The 19,426-nt window shown below is 42.1% G+C and overlaps 1 protein-coding gene across 2 annotated transcripts in view; it reads right to left on the bottom strand.

Annotated features, from left to right (window-relative positions):
• The window catches only part of DNAH3 (dynein axonemal heavy chain 3), a 220,557-nt gene that overhangs the window by 42,946 nt on the left and 158,185 nt on the right, over window positions 1-19,426 (bottom strand). For both annotated transcript variants that reach the window (XM_077141603.1, XM_077141602.1), the window contains exons 42-51: window positions 16,254-16,357; window positions 13,791-14,085; window positions 12,055-12,234; window positions 8,695-8,818; window positions 8,448-8,604; window positions 8,094-8,237; window positions 6,401-7,067; window positions 5,075-5,240; window positions 3,373-3,589; window positions 1,835-2,017 (exon numbers count right to left, since the gene is read on the bottom strand). In XM_077141603.1, the coding sequence (XP_076997718.1) occupies window positions 1,835-2,017; window positions 3,373-3,589; window positions 5,075-5,240; window positions 6,401-7,067; window positions 8,094-8,237; window positions 8,448-8,604; window positions 8,695-8,818; window positions 12,055-12,234; window positions 13,791-14,085; window positions 16,254-16,357 (2,237 nt within the window). The remainder of the gene's footprint in view (window positions 1-1,834; window positions 2,018-3,372; window positions 3,590-5,074; window positions 5,241-6,400; window positions 7,068-8,093; window positions 8,238-8,447; window positions 8,605-8,694; window positions 8,819-12,054; window positions 12,235-13,790; window positions 14,086-16,253; window positions 16,358-19,426) is intronic.

Raw genomic sequence — 19,426 nt, 5'->3', positions numbered from 1 at the left:
TGCCTTCAGGAGCCAGGAGGCTGGTGGCATGAGCGGGAATAGGCTGGCTGGGGCTTTGGTGAAATGGAACATGCTGGGGCAGCATCTGTTTAGTGCCACAGATGGTGCTCCATGGGAATACAGGTACAATGCTGCCAAAGTGCCTGTTTTTTTTTTTTAACTAAAGGTTGAAAATTCAGAATTTTTATTTGAAATCTCTTGATTTTTAAATATTGCTCACTGTCTCATTAAAAAAAAAAATGCTGTCTCAGTATATGTGTGTTCCCTAGCTGCTAATTCGTAACTCCTAGAATAATGATAAATTGCAAGGACTTTGGAATCAGATGGCACTGGGTTTGAATCCTGATTTAGTCACTTCATAGCTGCATAACCTTGGGCAAGTCATGGAAGCCCTTGTATCATGATGTCCTCATCTGTAAACCAGGAGTAATACCACTGGCCTTGCAGGCAGGCCTGTTAGGATGAGAAAAGGTATTGCAATTCGAGCAGAATATTACCTCCAAGATGGAAGGAATTCTGTCTTTCTTGTTCAATCCTCTTTCCCCACTGCCTAGTACAGAGCCAGCACATAGTAGATGCTCAATAAATATTTGTTAAATGAAAGAATACCAGAGAAACCACCATGGTGCCAGCAAGGTGTAGTTATTATTATCATTTGTTATAGACCGGCAAATCACCTGCCACATGATGGTGCTCCGCAGCCACCATCTTTCATGGTTCCATTTGCCTCCTGCCTGTGCCATGGGGACTGGGAGTGAACCAGCTCCACTGTCTAGGCATTAACTGTGTATCTCTGACACCAGGGATGGGACCCCAGGCAAATCTACAAGAGGCCAGGCCTCAGGACTCACTGAAGAGAAGCCAGTCTGGAAGGCCTGTCCTCTACAAGAAAATGGTCATGACCTATTTCACATAGAAGTCAGACACAGCCTACTTTTTGTTCAAGACCTTTATCTGACCAACAGTTGACATATTTTTCTAACTGCTAAGTGGGAGCACAGGAACAAGAACTTTAAGCTAAGTGCCACAAGCCTTGGTTTCTAATCCCACAATCTAGTTGTGTGACACTGGCCTAGTCATTTCAACACTGAACCTCAATGTTTTTGACTCTTAAATATTGATACCCATCATTTCCAAGTCTCAAGGTAGTTGTGATACTCAATGGAATCGTGTAGTTTAACATACTAGAGGATGTGACATAACATCACATTACATCAGTATTAATCAGATTTTCTTCTAATAGTGGAATGCAGGCCAAGGCTTTCCCAGGACTATTCTTTCTTTGGGTACAAGCATCACTTTCAGATGGGGGTCCTCTAGGTTCAACATTTAGTCATTCAACAAATATTTATTCCACACCCAAGATATACCTGTCACATTTAAGGAAAAACATGAAAGAGGAGAAGGAGACAGCCCTGTGGATATCTGGAGAGAGGGGTATTCAGGGTAGAGGAAACAGCCAGTGCAAAGGCCCTAGGGTGAGTGCTTGATCTGCATTAATTTAAGGAATAGCAAGGAGGCCAGCATGGCCTGAGAAGAGAGACCAGGGGGAAAACAGCAGCAGACGAGGTCAGGTCATGTTGGGACTTGTAGGTCTTGATGCTGAGTGAGATGGGGAATATTACGATACAGTAATGCTTCCTGTACAGGGCTGGGTGTCAGAGAGACTTACTTCATCACTAGCTATGCGGCATACGCAAGTCATCCTCTCTTTCTGAGCCTCACTTTTCTTATCTGTGAGCTGGGCATGACCACCCACATTCCACAGGACTGTGAGATAAAGGACTAGTCCAGAAAATGTTAGTTTCCTGACTTACCTCTCAGCTTTTTATACCTTAATCCCTTGAGCAACTGCAGCAGCAGCATTGGCTTCTTTTTCATCTGCCTGCACGAGAAGTTTCTTGGCATCAGCCTCTCTCGTCTCCTCTTCAATTTTCACCATCATCTTAGCAGTCTCCTCAGAAGTCTGAATGAGTTGAGGTTGGAGGGCCGTTAGTTTGACTTGCATGACAGCCACCTTGCAAGGAGAGAGGGAACAGAGGAGACCAGGGCGAGCTACATCAATGCTGAGAATATAAAAGTTGGCAAGAGTTGAAATGCTCAGCTAACCTACAATAAATGCAGAAAAATAGCTCCTCATGATTTTGACATGGTGTTGGGTATACATTTGTCTGTGGTGCTTATCTCTTTGATTTTTCAACACTTAGTTATTGAGTTCATACTCTGTGTTGTAGTTGCTAGGCGCTGTGCTAAAGCACGAGACATATAATGGTAAACCAAAATAATAAAAAGAAATAGACACAGTTTCCTTGCTGGTTGAATCTATAGTCTAGTGTTGGCAGCGGGGAGAGACAGACCAAAAGCGAGGTACAAAATAGCTACCTTTATTTTAAGCCATGAAGGAAAACATACAAGGCTGAGATACCTGGGAAAGAAAGAACTTTCAAGGCTATTTTTTCCCAACAGTCTGATTTGCTTTATTCCGCCAAGTGGATTTTTGGCCTCTGAATACCTCTAACGATGCAGGAGCTCACGTCTCTCAGAGGAGTCCTGCCTTTTTTCACACAACCAAACCCATAAGATTTTCCTGATGAAGAGTTGGAATTTACCCTGTTGCAGTTCTAGCCTGCTGGTTTCAATTCTGCCTTTATCTAAGGCAGCTCTGATACACAGGAATAGCTTTCAAGTATTTAGAGAGAGCTTCTTGACCTTGCTCCCCCCCGCCCCCAGCAGTGTAAGAAGCACAGCAGGCTGACCTGCTTAGGAAGCCAGGTGCTAGAGTCCAGCAGATCTGAGTTTCAATTTTGGCTGCAACTACTGAGCCTGCATCATGGTGGGCAAGTTGCTAGACATTTTGCTAAGCGCTGTGCTTGTACAGCTCATTCAACCCTCATAACAGCCTTATGTAGTAAAAATCATCCTTATCCCCTTTTTAAGAAGATCTTAACAAGACCCAAAGAGGTGAAAGAACATGTCCAAGGTTCCAGAGCTGGTAAGCTGCAGAGCTGAAATGTAAGGTCCATCTGTCTGACTCCACAAAGCCTAGTTCTTAGCCACTGCTTCATCTTGCCCAATTCCCCACCGAGAGTCTCTGAGCTTAGAACAAGGAAATTTCAAAAGCTCAGTACTCAAGATAAATCGTCTCAACGCAATATTTAAAAAATTAAACAATGCAAAAACTCCATGATGAACAAAATATCAAAATTTTAAATAAAGCTATGATCTTTCAGGTCCAGAAGCGGGTGAGGTGAGCTATGTAAATGCAGGGTCAGATGCTGTCTGTATTTCTATCCCCTTAAATGCAGCACCTGGCTGAGCATCGTACTTGTCTCCACCCAATCCTGTTCCCGTTGTGTTTCAGGAGCTGCTTACCTGTGAAGCTGCAAAATCGAGTTTCTGCAGACCTGCCAGGTAGCGGTTTCTCATCATATCGACCTCCTGCCTCTTGCTGTTCAGGAGTGCCTTGAAGGTCAGAATCAACTCGAGGTAGGAGGTGGGGGTCACGTAGTTGTGTCTGCGAAGCGTGTTGTAATAATCAAGCGACAGATTCCTCACGCTCTCCTGAAAGTATTTGCACATGGAGACAACCCTGCCAAGGGCACGGAGGCAGTTAGGCAGGACCCAGCTTCCTCTAGAAAGATCCAGCACGGCTTTGGCAGCAGACATGAGGGGGTGAGAACGCACATGCTGAAACGGCCTATTAAAGTCCAAATTTTTCTGAAGACAGGTCAACACACAGGTGAGAGAGGGATGGGGGAGGACTCAAAGATCTTTGATCAAGGCATCTCCACTGCTAATCCCTTTGATGAATTGCCAGGAGTTCTTAGCTTTGGGCAGTCAGGTGAAGCCTCTGAACTTTGCAAAATAATGTTTTTAAATGCATAAAATAAGATACATAGGATTACAGAGGAAAACAATTGTATTGAATCAGGGTTTTCAAAACCAAATCTGAGATATAGTAATATATGTGCTTCTCTACTGAAGCGTTACATCAGGGATCGGCAAACTTTTCCTGTAAAGGGTCAGACTTTAAGTATTTGAGGATCTGGGGGCCACGCTGCATCTGTCGCAATGTTTCAACTCTGCCACTAGAGGGTGAAAGCAGCCACAGACAATACACCAATGAGTGGGTGTGGTCATTTCCAAGAAAACTTTACCTGTAAAAACAGGTTGTCAGCAAGATTTGGTATGTGGGCCAGAGTGTGCTGACTCCAACATTGAATTACAATATTGAACCACAGGAGTAAGAACTAGCAACATTTCCAAGGAAATGATGTACTGACTGAATGAGTTATGACATAACTGTGATTCCTACTGATGACAAAGTCACAGGTTCTGCTAATCCTACTGGGGTTTGTTGCCTACATTCGTCATGGAAAGAAATCCAAAATACCTTCAGTTGGACGTTGGTGAAAATGCAGATCCAACTTTTCCCCCATCACCTAGGTTAAGGAGTCTCTAGCCTAGACAATAAAGTTCGATGTTTTCACAACGAAATTTAAGACCATCAGCCTCTGACCTGGTTACTTCTTCAATTTTCATTCATTCACCTAATAAGCACTAATTGAGCTCACCTGCTAGGCACTGAGGACACACAGGTAGGTAAGGCAGGTGACATCATCCCTGCCTTCACGGAACACCAGGATGGTCAACATTCTCACATCTTCCCTTACTCTAGCCAAAATTAAGGGCTTTTGTTTATCTGTACTTTATCCACAAAAGATTAAGATTTTTTTCACCCTGTAAGAACCAATTTTTTTGTCCCCTTGGCAACAATACTGCCCTTGTTGAGAAAGCATGATCTAAGACTACCGAAATAGCTATATTATCAAATCCAGGGCCTCATAACTCTGACAACTGCATCTCCAGGATAATCCTAAAGAATGTGATTTTATTCTTTTTCAGCAAAGATGTTTTATTAAATATATAGTTAAATTTGATTTGATTTAGAAGTACAAGACTTTTTCCATATGCAAATTGAGAAATCTTTAAAAGAACCAGAAAATTAGAGCCATCATCCGGATTTCCAATTTGGAATATTTGGTTGAGGTACTAAAATGCAGCTAACACTTACTCTATCCGAATGTTGTCATCCAGGTCCACATCTTCCAGGAATTTGTTGGCCACCAACTCCAGGGCATCTGTGGGCCAGGACTGGAACCAATCAATTGTACAGCAATTGATCAGCGAAGGGAACATCCGCAGGCGGTTCCGGAAGGCATCCCCTATTGGGCTCATGGCTTATGAAAAGTAGACTTTGTTAGTTCCCTTCTTCCAAGGCAGGGAGACCCCAATGGGTAGGTAGGTAGACAGGTGGGGCAGGAGGGGTCATGTTTCTATTGGTACTCCAGGGGTGAAATCAAGAATAGCCAGGAGGACCATGGGCTATTTTCATGTACTTTTATGATGGGATCTCAGTGTACTGCCACAGCTTTGTAACTGATCTCCTATACCCACTGTTTTTCCTTCCAGACCCTTTTGGTCACTTAATCAGGATGGTTTGAGCCCTTTGATACACTTGCTATATTTGTACTGACTCATAAACAATAGGGAGTGATGGACACACCATAGCTCTTATAGAAGATGCTATGGGGGCCACCGGCTTGCTTCTGACCCCGTCTCTATTTGACTAAAAGTTCAGGTTTTATCCCAAATCCTATTTTCATTGGTTCTTTAGTCTCATCATAGTAGGAGGAAGCATGATGGAGCATGGTAGAACTGTGAGATCAGGGCAGCTGAAGAACAGAGAGAGAGGTTTGAGAGGAGACGGTAATCTGGCAGGGAAGCTTATAAGACCACATTAAGAATTTTGGTCTTTATCTTAATAAGAAGACATTTAAGTTGTGTGTGTGTGTGTGTGTGTGTGAGATGATATTTGCAATAAATGGGAAAAAATCATCCTGGCTCAGGGGAACAAAAAGTTCTGGAAGGGACAAGAGTGGATAGAAAGAACAGTTAGAAGGTTGCAGAGGTAAGGTCTTGGCGTGATGATGGTAACTTTATCTAATTTGGATAAGATGGAGATAAGTGGATAGATATGTGAGTTATCTAGGAGGTAAAAATAAACAGGACTTGGTAATGAGAGAGAGAGAGGTAATAATCACAACTTCTAGGTTTCCAGATTGATGAAGGTGTCCTTCACAGAGAGAACAGCAGCAGAAGGTATTCCGTGAAGCTGCTGGGTAAAGGAGAAAGGTCAGCGGAGAATTTAGAGAATTGAAGTTTAAAATAGTTGTTCAGGAGAGTAGGAGTAGCCAGAGGAACTCCAGGCACTGACCTCTGGGCTGGTGTCTTGGGTGGGTCAACCCTGGGACCCTTGTAAGGGGATTGAGCTAAGGACCCTCAAAAGATGCTGACACACCTGGAGGAAACAAGTCGAACTGGGTTTGCTGCTTCTTACCAAGGACAATGTGCAGGTTCTTTTTCACCCTCTCAATAAAGAAGTTATACATAGAAAGGGGAGTGACTTTGATCTTCACTCCCTCTGTCCTGACCGCTATTTGCATCTTCTCCACAATGTCGGCCTTCTCGTCGGCAGGGAAGATATTGGGCACGTCGCCTGCATTCAGAAGCATGTTGACGTCCTCGACGAATGACTCATCCTTGATCTGGTTGTCAGCAAAGAGGAAGACGGTCCTCTTGCTGGCCACACCAACCTGCAGCATGATCTTCTTTAAGTCCTCCCGCCAGTCGAACTTGGTATAGTTCTTCGTGATCTCGATCTGGTACAGCTCGCAGGAGTTCATGAACGTGGCCAATTTGCTGGCACTCTGTCGCCCGCTGCCCCCGATTCCCACTAAGAGCAAGTGGCCTTTGTCTTGCTTCAGGACCCTGCAGATCCGGGAGATGTGCTCGATGGCAAACTTGAACATGACCAAGGACATGGGGGCCTTGCTGATGTTGTTGAACTCTTCCAGGTAGTGCTCCATCACCGCGGTGAGCTGTTTCAGGTCTATGATCTCATCGTAGATTTTTTGCTCACTCTCGGACTTGAAGAAATCTCCAAAGAAGAGGCTGCGGATGTTATCATCAACTATCTTTCCAGTGGGTGACAGGTGAATGAGGACCTGTGAGGAAGTTAAGTCTCAGCCAGTCATTTGGCCAGTGGCCCACCCAGGACAGCAATGGGAGGTGTCGAGGGAGGGAACAGCAGATGTACTGGTTTCCTTTAAGTACATTCTTCAAAAGTCATGGTTTACAGACAGTTTTAAAAACAAACATATGGGGCGGGCAATGACGGCAGAGTTCTCGCCTGCCATGCCGGAGACTGGGTTTGATTCTCAGTGCCTGCCCACGCAAAACACAAACAAACAAATGTATATCTGAGGATTTTAAAGACCCTGATAAAAGAACATCAGGGAAAAGAGTGTGAAAGCAAGGGTCAGCCTGTTCACTAAATGGTTAATATATCGATGGTCATGTTGCAAGATCCCCAGAGAAGAAAGTAAAAGGAAGGCATCAATTTTATGTGTTATTCCTTCACCGAACAGAGGTGTAGGTGCACCCCTGGTCTCGACTCTCTGTGCCTCGAGCAAGAATGTTTAAATGCTTCCTGATATCAGAACCTGGTAATACTTCTGTACTTGGTGTGTGAATGTAACATGAAGCACGTTTGCAATTTTGCTATGCAGAGAACACAGCTTCTTGGCAATGGAGGCAGAACTACGTTATGTAAATATATAGGCTTAAAATAACTTTTCTTATATCAAAAAAGAAAATATTCAGAAATGGGATACCAGGACAATCTTTCACTTGCACTTTACCGGGGCCTCAATCAAATCATGAAAATTGACAATTCATTTCTTGACTCCCAAATTAATTGACTCTAAAAATGTATTTTAACCAAATTATAAATAATATCATATAGAAAACCACTTTGAATGGATCCAAACTTATACATTACAATAAAAGCAAAGCAAAATCAGGCCAGGTAAAACATTATCAAATCAAATGACTATTTGACTCAGTCCTATTTCCAATTCAGAGAGCAGAGCTGTGAATTTCCACTGGGAATGGAACCTGGAACTTGAGACTAACTTGGTCAAACATTTGGGACCATTTCTGAGGCCAAATGATCACAGAGTCTGGCGTACCTTCTCCATGGTCTGCTTGAAGCAATTGGAGGTAGTTTCCTTCGCCATGTTGAAGAAAACCTGTCTGTCCTCCTGGTCAATCAGACGATCATAGAAGACCCGATAAATCTCATGAATCCAAAGCCGTATCAATTTTTCTACATCCTGAAAACCCAGAATTAATAATTTGAGTGAACAGAAAGTAGTGACTGATGTGGTAGATCTCAAACAGTACCTAATTCCTGGGGTTGACGTGAGGATTAAAGTAGAAATTGCTTATAAAATACTTAGTACAATGCCAACATAGTTAGCTATAGCTATTATCATTGTATATTTCACTAAATGATCTTGATAACAGAAATGATAGTGGCTGACCTGCAGGTGGGTATAAGGGCAGAGTAGGACTCCTTGAATCACCCGTGAAAAGTCCCGCAGGTTGAAGACATAGTGCGACTTGGAGGGAGTGGGCAAGAAATTCTGCACTGCGGCTTTATAAATTGTCATGGTAGCTTGCACCAGCATCTTCCCATATCTTGGGAAGAAAGGGAGACAGACAAGTCAACAGGGGGCCCAAACCAAGGAACCCCAGACTAATCTCTGGGAAGACACGAGAACCTCTTACCTTAAGAACATCACATCAAACCCTTTCCCAAAATGCCAGTCAACAATAGAAGAGAAAATCTTGGTTAAAACATCATCTTCAAAGGCATTGATGGAAATGATATTCAGATGGCGAGTGAATCGACCTAGAAAACATGCACACATATGAGTGTGTAAATGCCCACACTTACCTCCTGGACCTAGTGGCCCTGGGATCTAGGAGAGTCAGTTTTCCCTCTGCCTTAATGTTCTAGAACTGTGCTGTCCAATATGGTAGCCTCCAGCCACAAGTGACTATTTAAGCTTAAATTAGTTAATATCAAATAAGGCTGAAAACTGATTTCCTCTGTCTGACTAGCCACATTTCAAGTGCTCAAAAGCCATGTGTGGTTAGTGGCGATTGTCGTAGACAATGCACGTACAGAATATCCCCATAACTGCAGGAAGGTCTATTGGACATTACTAGTCTAATGCTCAATCATTTAAAAAAAAATAAAGGCCCATTTCACACTTACTAGAATGGCTATCATTTAAAAAAAAACAACAACAGAAAACAAGTGTTGGTGAGGATGTGGAGAAATAGGAACACTCAAACACCGTGGGTGGGAATATAAAATGGTGCAACTACAAGAAAAACAGTTTGGTGGTTCTTCAGAAGGTTAAGTATAGAATTATATATGACCTGGCAATACCACTTCTAGGTATATACTCAAAAGAATTGAAAGCAGAGACTGGAACAGATATTTGTGCACTGATATTCACAGCAGCACTCTTGTCCTTTCTAGTTTTGTTTTCATTTTTAAAACAACCTTTTGCCCTCATTCTTTTTTGAGTTTCATCATCTAATTTCTGAATTTTTCTAATTCTGATTTGTTATTCTTTCACACCTTACATCATTTAATCAAACTTTTTAGATTGTCTTGAAATAGATTACAGTTTAGTCTTTTTTTTTTTCTCTTTAGTATGTTTTTCTGGTGCACTTTTGAAGTAGCAGTGTAATTCTGTTCTCTTTTTTTTTCTTACAGTAAGTTTTATGGAATATTCAATACTTTTTTCCCCTCATTTTTGTGTGTGCAGTCAGAAAGTGGCTTTTCTAACTATAAAGTTCCCTTTTCTCTTGACTTCTTAAGTGTTCAAGAATATAGTGACTTGCTTTCTGAAATGTCCTGACTCAGTTGCCACCTCTCAATTTTATTTGGACTTAATCTTTCCTTTGTTTTTATTACTCTTAATTGTCTTAATTCTGATTCCACTCTCCGAAGCTTCTATTGAGTGTAGGGTCCTGCCTCAGATGGGAGACCTGGCTTGTCAGTTTTGAGGGCTCGCAGCTCCAGCCTCTTCAGAACTTTCTGTAGGCTCACTGCCCTCATTTGTTATTTGGGTAGTGAAAGACCTGCCAGGTTCAGTTTCTGTTCTCAAATTGGCAACCATGCTTACCAGTGAATACCCATTGGCTACTTTTGGGTTCTACCATTCTCAGGTCTGTTAGATGCCCCATCACTCCCCATCTTTCTCCTGCACAGCTGCAGAAAACATGTAGACCTTATCGCTGTCAGTGATGTGTTCCCATCCATACGTATTTTGGAAGCAGTGGGGATAACTCTGCCAACTGTTTTTATAGTTGTTCATAGGTTTTTGGTTTTTGCTATTTGATGGCTCAGTGTTTATGAGGGGATTTGGGAAGATCCCAAAACTATACCACCACTGCTGCTGTCAACTCCCCCAAATTCTTCCAATATACTTTAAAACATCTATTGTTTGTGTGTATACACCCCCCACATTTATCTATTGGCACATAACTTGAGAAAGTCCTTACCCTTCTGATGACGGGGATAGTAACAGCATAGTGTTATTTAATGCTTAGTTTATGTTCCCCTATTCCAGATCTCTCTGCTGCTAAACCATACTCTCAGTCACCACACAATATTGCTCTGAGCCTCAGTTTCACCATCTCTGCTCTGAAAGCTGGTAGACTATAGCTGGCCTGGCCACATTCAGTTAGGCTGTGGGTTCCTGGCTGGACACAATTTCATTTAAATTTCAACATCAGATGTAGTCACTCCATGGCCATGATGGGACAAGACCCAAACAAGATCACTCATAACCATTAACATGACCTGACTTCCCCCTCTCAACTAGCATGAGTGACTCTTGCTTCTTTACCAGTGACAGCAGTATCATCACTTCCTTCTTCCTGGCTCCTGGATAAAAACTATTGAGATACCTACTTATCAAATTGGCCCCTCCTCCTGGAAGCACCCAATACAGAACAGACCCCCTGCCTCCTTCAGCACTTTCCAAATCACCCAGTATAAGCTCATTTGATTCCCTCTCACCAGGCACTACCACACTCCTCCATGATGCAGAGACTCACTTACAGCAGTAAATTAATAACCTGGTTTCACATGACTACAGATGTGTTCCTGGTGGTCACTTGGTACTGGCTTTATTATATGTCTTTGCAAAGGTCATGCTTGTGACAAAAACATAGAAACGTAAATGCTGTCCAAATGCTAGTTATTATATCTGCGACATGGACTGGAAACAAAGATTCCACTTTGAATGGCCAGGTGTTACACAGGGAAAAGTAATGTGCCAGGCTCCTCACCCTCTTACTGGTGAGAGAGGTGTTGAACTTATAAATGCTAGAGACCTGAGATCCTGCTGTATTGAAACTCAAGGCAAAGCCATTCATAGGCTCTACTCTGGAAGTGGAAGGTGGCGGTCTGGACACCCAAACGAGATCATCCTGTTCATTTTCCTTATTTTACAGATGAAAAAGTTGAGTGCCAGAGAGGAGAGACTTGTCCAAGGTGAGACAGCAATTTCGTCTCACACAGAATCTAAGTTTGGAAATGGTACATCAGAACAAAAATACAGATAGTGGTAGACGCATCAAGTTGCACCAATGCATAGACTGTAAAGTGGCAAGGTAAAATCCACCGCAACCCCTGCTTTTTTGTTGTTGTTGTTTTTGGTTTCAGCTACTTTGGGTTGGGTTCTGTTTCTGACCACCTGAAGAACTGTAACAAGTACACAGATGATTCTGACATGCACCCCTACTAAGCTCTCATCTACCCTCTGTCCTGGAACACAGGCTGGCCACACCAAGGTCTCCCTTCCATCTGAGATTCTCTGTTCCTCTAGGGCCTAGGCAAAGACTCCTCACACCCTCTTTTCATCTTTCCTTCCTATTTCACACAACTGTCAACATGAAGTCTTCCAGTGTCACTCCCTGGAGCTACACCAAGCCCCTCCGACTACAGTCTAAACACACTTTTGCTCCTCCCTCCATTAGGACAGACTGCCCGGGATGTCTCCTCCATTCACAATGCCTGGCTTTTCAGTGGGCGAAGAGGGATGAACTCTCTCCTTCACTTACCGGTAATGTCATTCCTTCCTCCCCCTGGGGGTCCCATGGCCGTCACGAGCAGCACGTCTGTGATGTTCAGTTTGTTTGTGTCCTTCTTGTCAAACCAGTAACCGTGATCAATCCATTGCCTCAGGAGCTCGATGGGAGGCTGGGCCCCATACACCTCTTTGGCAGGCATGTTGAGGTCATCTGGGGAAAGAAGCCATACCCACGCATTGTAAGGCAATGGAATCCTCTGGCTAAACATGCTCCTCCAGGAGGTAACAGATGGTGACTCCCTCCTAAAGGGGCATTTCATGTCCAGTTGTTGCAGACCCACTCTAGGCAGGTCCCAGACAATGGGCATCCTGAGAAGATGGGAAGGAATTTTCCTTGGTTCTGGACTTTTCTGACTCATTACGTCTTTCAGGATGCATGGATTAGCTTTACCAGGCATTTATTTTTTCCGATTCCCTCAACCAAAAGATACTGACTGCCTACTATATGCTAAAGTTTGCTAATTGCTGGAGGTAAGAAAGGTGAAGTCAGTCCCCCTCAACCAAAAAGGCTTTGATAATGCCTCACTTACGGACAACTTGGCATATATTATACGATCAACAAATACTTGCATAATGAAAGAAGGAAGGAAAGGGAAAGGAAAGAAAGAAGAGAAAAAAAAGAAGCAAGAAGGGAAGGAAGGAGGGAAGAAAAAAAGAAAGCGGGAAAGAAAGAAAAAAGGAAAGAGGAGGGGAGGGAAGGACTGGACGTTGACACTAGACATTGAATGACAGCTTTAGCTTGGACCTTCCTCGGGGAAGCACAATGTCTACAGGCTCCAGGACACATGCATTTCAAACAACACATCCAGGACTACACCCATTATCTTCTGGTGTGTGTTCACTAAGGAGTCAGATTTCTCACTCCTGAAGCTGACTTGATGCTTTTGCCATGTTCTCCCACTGCTTTCTGTGCTTCTCTCGGAGACCATTCCCATACAACCAGGGCCCACTTCAGGGGCCTGCAACCTGTGCAGTTGCATGGGTCCCATGCTCAGAAGAGCCCATGCTTGATTTAATGTCCTGCTGTTGCTATCTTGAAATTCTTAAATTTTGAATAAGGAGCCCTGCATTTTCACTTGGCACAGGCCCTTCAAATTATGTAGCTGGTCCTGCAAATAGAGGATTATAGTAACCAGTTTGTCTGTTTTCACCACTAGCTTTTTGAGAGAAAGGACTTATTTGTTCACCATTTTTACCCCCAGCACATAGATGTTCCATAAGTAAATGTAAGGAAACTAGTAAAAAAAAAAATCCTTAGTTATTTATTGAGCATCCCTCATATCTTTCACAAAAATGAACTCAACTGGTTCATAGACCTAAATGTAAAATGCAAAACTATACAACTTCTAGGAGAAAATCTAGGTGACATTGGGTTTGGCAATGACATTTTAGATATTAAACAACAAAAAATGACCCATCAAAGAAAATATGATGTTAGATTTCATTAAAATTAAAAACTTCTATCTTGGAAAAGACACTGTTAAGGTAAAGAAAAGGCAAGCTGCAAACCGGGAGAAAATATTTGCAAAATACGTCTAATAAATAATTTGTATCTAAAATATAAAAAAGAATTCAAGACTCAGCAATAAGAAAACAACTCCATTGAGAAGTGGTCAAAAGATTCAGGGAGAGTAGCCTTTCAGAGGGAGGTTCTGGAGGCTACAACTTGGAGAGGAAGAACCTGGCTGTGTCCAGTCAATGCCTTACCCACAAATACCACCACTTTCTTTCCTATGGGGGGCCCGAAAAGGCCCTTTCGCCGTCGATCCAGCTTGGACATGATGATATCCTGGGTCTGATTGGCTGAGGTTCTGGCAGAGAAATTGATACAGTTGGGCAGGTAGACGTGTTTTGGAAGACGGAGAAGGAAGTTGTTGGTGATCGCTGATTTGCCAGTGCCCGTGGGACCCACGAACAGCATCGGAATCTCATGGTCCATGTAGGTTTTCAAGAAGAAGGATTGCCGGGCTGTCTCCACTGTGGGGATGATAAGGTCTGAGACCTGTACCAGAAAGACATGGGAAAAGCTTGGTCCCAGGCCCAGAAGACTGGGTCTTGGCATTCAAGTGATGTGGTTTCAAAATCCAGCTCCATCCCTTCCTATCCTTAGGACCTCTCTGGGTTTCTTCAGTTTCTTCATCTGTGAAATGAGGATAACAATGGCACCTGGTTCACAGAGGTGTTCTGAGGATTAAATGAGATTATGCATGTAAAGGTGGTCATGATTGTCCCTGTTTTATACACAAGGAACCTGAGGTCCAGAGATCTTCAGTAACTTATATTAGAAAGATGAGTTACAGTAAGGGTTGAGCCATAGTTGCTGCCTTCTGAAGACCACTGCTTTGTACCAACCTGTCTGCCTTGCCTAGGCCAGGTCCATCTCCACATATGCTGACTGGCTCATAAGGGTCTGATGTCACCTGGACTCTCATCTGCTGTGCTTATTCCTGATCTTCTTTCCCAATACTCAGTTGCTAAGACCTATCCCCAGCTAACCCCTGACCTCTTCCAATATGGGGATTGTACACAATCTTCTTGGTATTTGGTCCCCAACAGGACCCTAAGGGCTGGGTCTTGCAAGGTCTTCTGGAATCCCTATTACTTTGGGCAGAACGTCTTACCTCAGCTTGGCTTCTCTGAGCCTGAATCTGTCGTTGGCCATGTGGCCACATTTGGCCCTTATGTTGGGGCCGAGGAAGGGGCAGCAAGGTGTATATGGTGTACTGTAGTCTCTGTGTGCTAGGCTGGAAGGGGCTAGTGAACATCAGGTCACGGTGCTGCCCAACTCCAGGGGGTATCATCCACACTGTGGTTAATGTAAATGATATCCTCTAATGTACAACTAGACCATAATGTAAATGGTGCCACTTGGGTTTATGCAACATGGGGGCCCCTATATGTACCTGTAAGTGAAGACTTGGCTTCTTTTGATAAGTGATTTGACCAAGGGAATAGGAGCACATGGGCAAGGGAATTGAAATGGAGAAGAGAATGAATAGGTATGAAGCTGTGAATTTTTGCATGTGTTACCCCCTGCAGTATCTCAGTAGTCCTCTAAGGCAGGTGTATTATTCATGCAGTTTTTCAGATGAGAAAACTTAGGCTCTATGAGAGCTGACTAACTTGTCCTAAGTCACATGACCAGATACCAGATTCCTATTTTGGTACCAAGACTGGGAATCTAACATGAATGAAGTTCCAAAGATTCACACACACACACACCCCCACCCCCCAGGGGCTTGGATAACTGGTTGACCAGAGAAAACTTCCCAGCAGAATTGAAAATATTTTCTGTATCGGACTAACTTTTATCCACATAAATTCAACAAGATTTCAAATTCCTGGAGTTCCGATGACTAAGCTCTTTAAGGAGAATAAACATTTAAGACCTTGGAGTTTGGGGTTTCTTCACAGTACTCACCCCCAGGCTGTGTCCTGAGTCAGAATGCATTCACCCCACTCATTATGCCCTCATCACATGCAGTCAGGGTCCTGTCCAGTGTTTGATATGATTGTCCAAATTACCCAAATTCTTAAAATCCACTGCAACCATCTCCCAGGTCCCAAATGATTTGCAATCATGGCAGAAAGATACATTATATCTGCCAGTTCTCTTAAAAAAGGCATAAATGTGCATATCTGGAAAAACTTTCCACGAGGATTGGAATGAGAAGGAGTTTTACATGAATTGTCTGCTGACCAGAAAACCTACAAGTTCAGACCCCTTTTCTGAGAATTCTGACCAAAGAAACCTTTCTCTGGGGATTTTAAAGAAAAGGTAAGAATTCTCTGTGAGATGACTGAGAGGGGAACTGATGACCTTGGTGTTATTCATAATGATAATAATCAAAACAGCAACCCACATTGATCTAGCACCCACTATGAGCCATGTGCTCACATATATTGCCTTCAATCTTTGTAACCCTCCTTTTCTTCCATTTTACTCTTGAATAAACTGAAGCAGAGAGAATGAAGAGTAAATAAAGAATCCAGATCTCTCTAATTCTGAAGTCCATGCTTTTGAAGGTTCAATCCAGCTTGTGTTTGAATCTTTTATCTAAAGAAAGCTCTTTAAGGATGCTAAGGCAGAGCTGACGTTAATTCCTCCATCTTGGAGAATATCCAGATAATCCAGAAACCAAAACTCCATAGCCAATGCCTCTGTTTTACCTTTGCACTGGCTGGGATAATTTCCTCCTCTTTGGTGATATACTCTGTCCATGTGTCCCAATGTCCACTACCTTTCTTGAGGAAATAAAAGTCATAGACGCTTCCTGGGCCACAAAGAAAGAGAACAGATGATTAGCACACAAAGGGTTTCGATTTAATATTTGAGGTATGTAGCAAAATAAAAACTTGGGTGGTCTATAGTAACCTAGGAAGGTAACCACTTAATCTTTGGAATTTCCCATGTTAGGAGTGCCTTTTGTTTTTCTTGGTGGACCCAGGACCCAATCTGATAGTTCATATGCTAATGAAGGATAGGGTGGGGCCAGCCTCATTTGTATTCTTAGGGGGTCGACCTAACCATAGGATCAGGGGGTTGGGGCTTTGAGCAAGTCAGGTCAGCCAGACCTCTCTGGCCTCTGGGAGGAGAGAGGTACTGCAGGTTGAGTTCAACCACATGGTCATTGATTCCACCAATCATGCCTACATAATGAAACTCCATAGAAGCTCTGGACATGTGAAGCTCCCATAACTTCCGTGATTGATAATGGTGTCACCGTGCCAGTAGGGGGACGCCTCTGTTCTCCATGGAGAGGACAAGGAAGCTTAGTGTTTGAGACCCTTCCAGACCTCGCCTTCTGCATCTCTTCTTTTGACTGTTTGTTTCCTTTCACTGCAATAAACTAGAATCCCAAGTATGGCTCTCTCAGTGAGTTCTGTGAATGATGCCTGAAGGGAAAATCTTAACCTGGCCTAACTCTGGGTGCTTAGAACCAGACTCGAATTGAATTGAGTTACTGCAGTATTTGAAGTTGATGTCAGAAATTGAGGGACGTTGATAAAACATTTTCCAACTGTTTCAGCTATAGGCATCTAAAAAGATACTGACAATAGTTGTGGCGAACCTTACACATTGCTGGAAACTGTGTAAATTGAAGCAACATCATGAAAAGTGTAGTGGCTAAAAAAAAGTGTAGTGGCTTATTTGTGTAAAAGCAACGTATTCAGATTATTAAATTATTTTAATAATATAAACAGGATATGCTGAAAAGAACAAAAAAGAAGGCAATAAATCACTCCAAATCACTACATCCATAAATAACTTTTGATAGCCATCTTTCCAGCCCTTTTGCTAGGCACAGAAACATTTAGAAGATAAAAGGGCAGACAGATGAGAGGAAGGATATGATAATAGGATCATTTTATGTATGCAATTTTAAAATAAAGCTATTACATTTAATTTTACTTAACTTTAGCAGAAGACAAGGAGAATAAAGTAAAACTAAAGGAACTGCTGAATGTGAGATAATTCTTCAAGAGGTTGGTTTCTAAATTTTGTTTTTAAAATTAAGCCATTAGGGTGTTGAAATCACCTTTTAAAAAATAATTTAATCTCTCTTTGTTATTGCATTTTAACTTTTTATTATGGAAAAATAAAAAAATACACAAAAGTAAGGAGACTCATATAATAAGCCAATAAAGCACCACGCATTCATTATCCAACTTCAAAAATTATGAACATTTTGCAATCCTGTCTCATCCATTTCCACACCACAACTAACAACATGTTCCCAAATTCACTTTCCTAATTTTCTTTCTTTTTCTTCATCTCTCCCTTCCCTTCCTTCCTTTCTCCTTCTCTCTACTCTCACCAGCTGTACCTCGCCATCCCACCCCTGCCCAATGCTTCTCTCTTTGTCTGATTATTTATTTTTTTAAACTTTTTTTTAATTGTATACTATAACAACTATTTGAAAAGCAATAGTTTTCAAAGCACTCTTCAACAACTAGTTACAGGACAGATCCCAGAGTTTGTCATGGGCTACCATCATCTCAGATTTTTTCCATCTAGGTGCTCAGAATATAGGAGGTTAGAAGGAATAAATATTTTTTTATCATCACAATCAATGTTTTTTCTTTTTTTAATGACGTATTTACAAAAAAGCAATAAATTTCAAAGCACAGCACACAGTTAGTTGTAGAACATATTTCAGAGTTTGGTATGGGTTACAATTCCACAATTTTAGGTTTTTAGTTCTACTTCTAGATACTGGAGACTAAAAGAAATATCAATTTAATGGTTCAGCAATCATATTCACTTGTTAAACCCTACCTTCTCTGTACAACTCCACCATCACCTTTGATCTTTCTATCCCTTTCTACCTCTAAAATACCTTTAGGGGTATTTGGGTTATGACCATTCTAACTTTTTCATGTTGGAAGAGGCTGCCAGTAATATGGGGTAAGGAGATGGAACTAGCTGATGTTCTGGAGGAGCTATACCCTCTAGGTTTCAGGACTTATCTGGTCCAGGGACTCATTTGGAGGTTGTAAGTTTCTGGAAAAGTGCTCTAGTGCATGGAATGTTTGTAGAATCATATATATTTCCCTGTGTGTTCTTTAGGCTTGGCTGGAATGGCTTTGGTTTGGGGGTTTGGCAAGTTATTATAAGTAGCAATGTCTAACTGAAGCTTGCGTAAGAGTGACCTCCAGAGCCACCTCACGACTATATTTGAACTCTCTCAGCTACTGATAATTTATTAGTTACACTTCTTTTCCCCCTTTTAGTTAGGATGGAAATATTGATCCCACAGTTTCAGGGCTGGATCATCCCTAGGAGTCATCTCCAACGTTGCCAGGAAGACTTTCACCCCTGGATGTCATGTCTCACGTAGGGGGTAGAGCAATGATTTCACTTGCAAATTTGGGCTTAGAGAGAGTGAGGCCACATCTGAACAACAAAAGAGGTCCTTGTCTGGATTATTTTAAATCAATCAGACTAATTTCATTGATTCCTTTATGAATTATGCCATGATTAACTCTCACTCCACCTCCCCTCCCCTACCTCCTTTGATGTGTTTGATGAAACAATTTTTATTGTGTGAGGGTTTATAACGTTTATATTTGGTCCTGCAACTATAATTCCCTCATTTTTAGTCTCACATCTGTATTTAAACAAATCTAACACTCAAATTCTTTGAACATGAGCCATTCAAAAATTCTTTGTTTTGATTCATTGATTACTTGGTTGATTTAATTTTTTTTTTTTTTAGCTTTGGAAAGCATTTTATTTTTATTATATTAGCACATGAAATGATGAAGACATATAATAAGAATCTGATACTGGAAAAACCAAAGGTTCTCAATTCTTTCCCGTATATATATATCATCTTTCA

Source organism: Tamandua tetradactyla, chromosome 23, assembly GCF_023851605.1.
Source record: "Tamandua tetradactyla isolate mTamTet1 chromosome 23, mTamTet1.pri, whole genome shotgun sequence".
Taxonomy (NCBI): Eukaryota; Metazoa; Chordata; class Mammalia; order Pilosa; family Myrmecophagidae; genus Tamandua; species Tamandua tetradactyla.
Note: the sequence above shows the minus strand (reverse complement) of the source record. Positions and strands in the feature narration are given on the sequence as shown.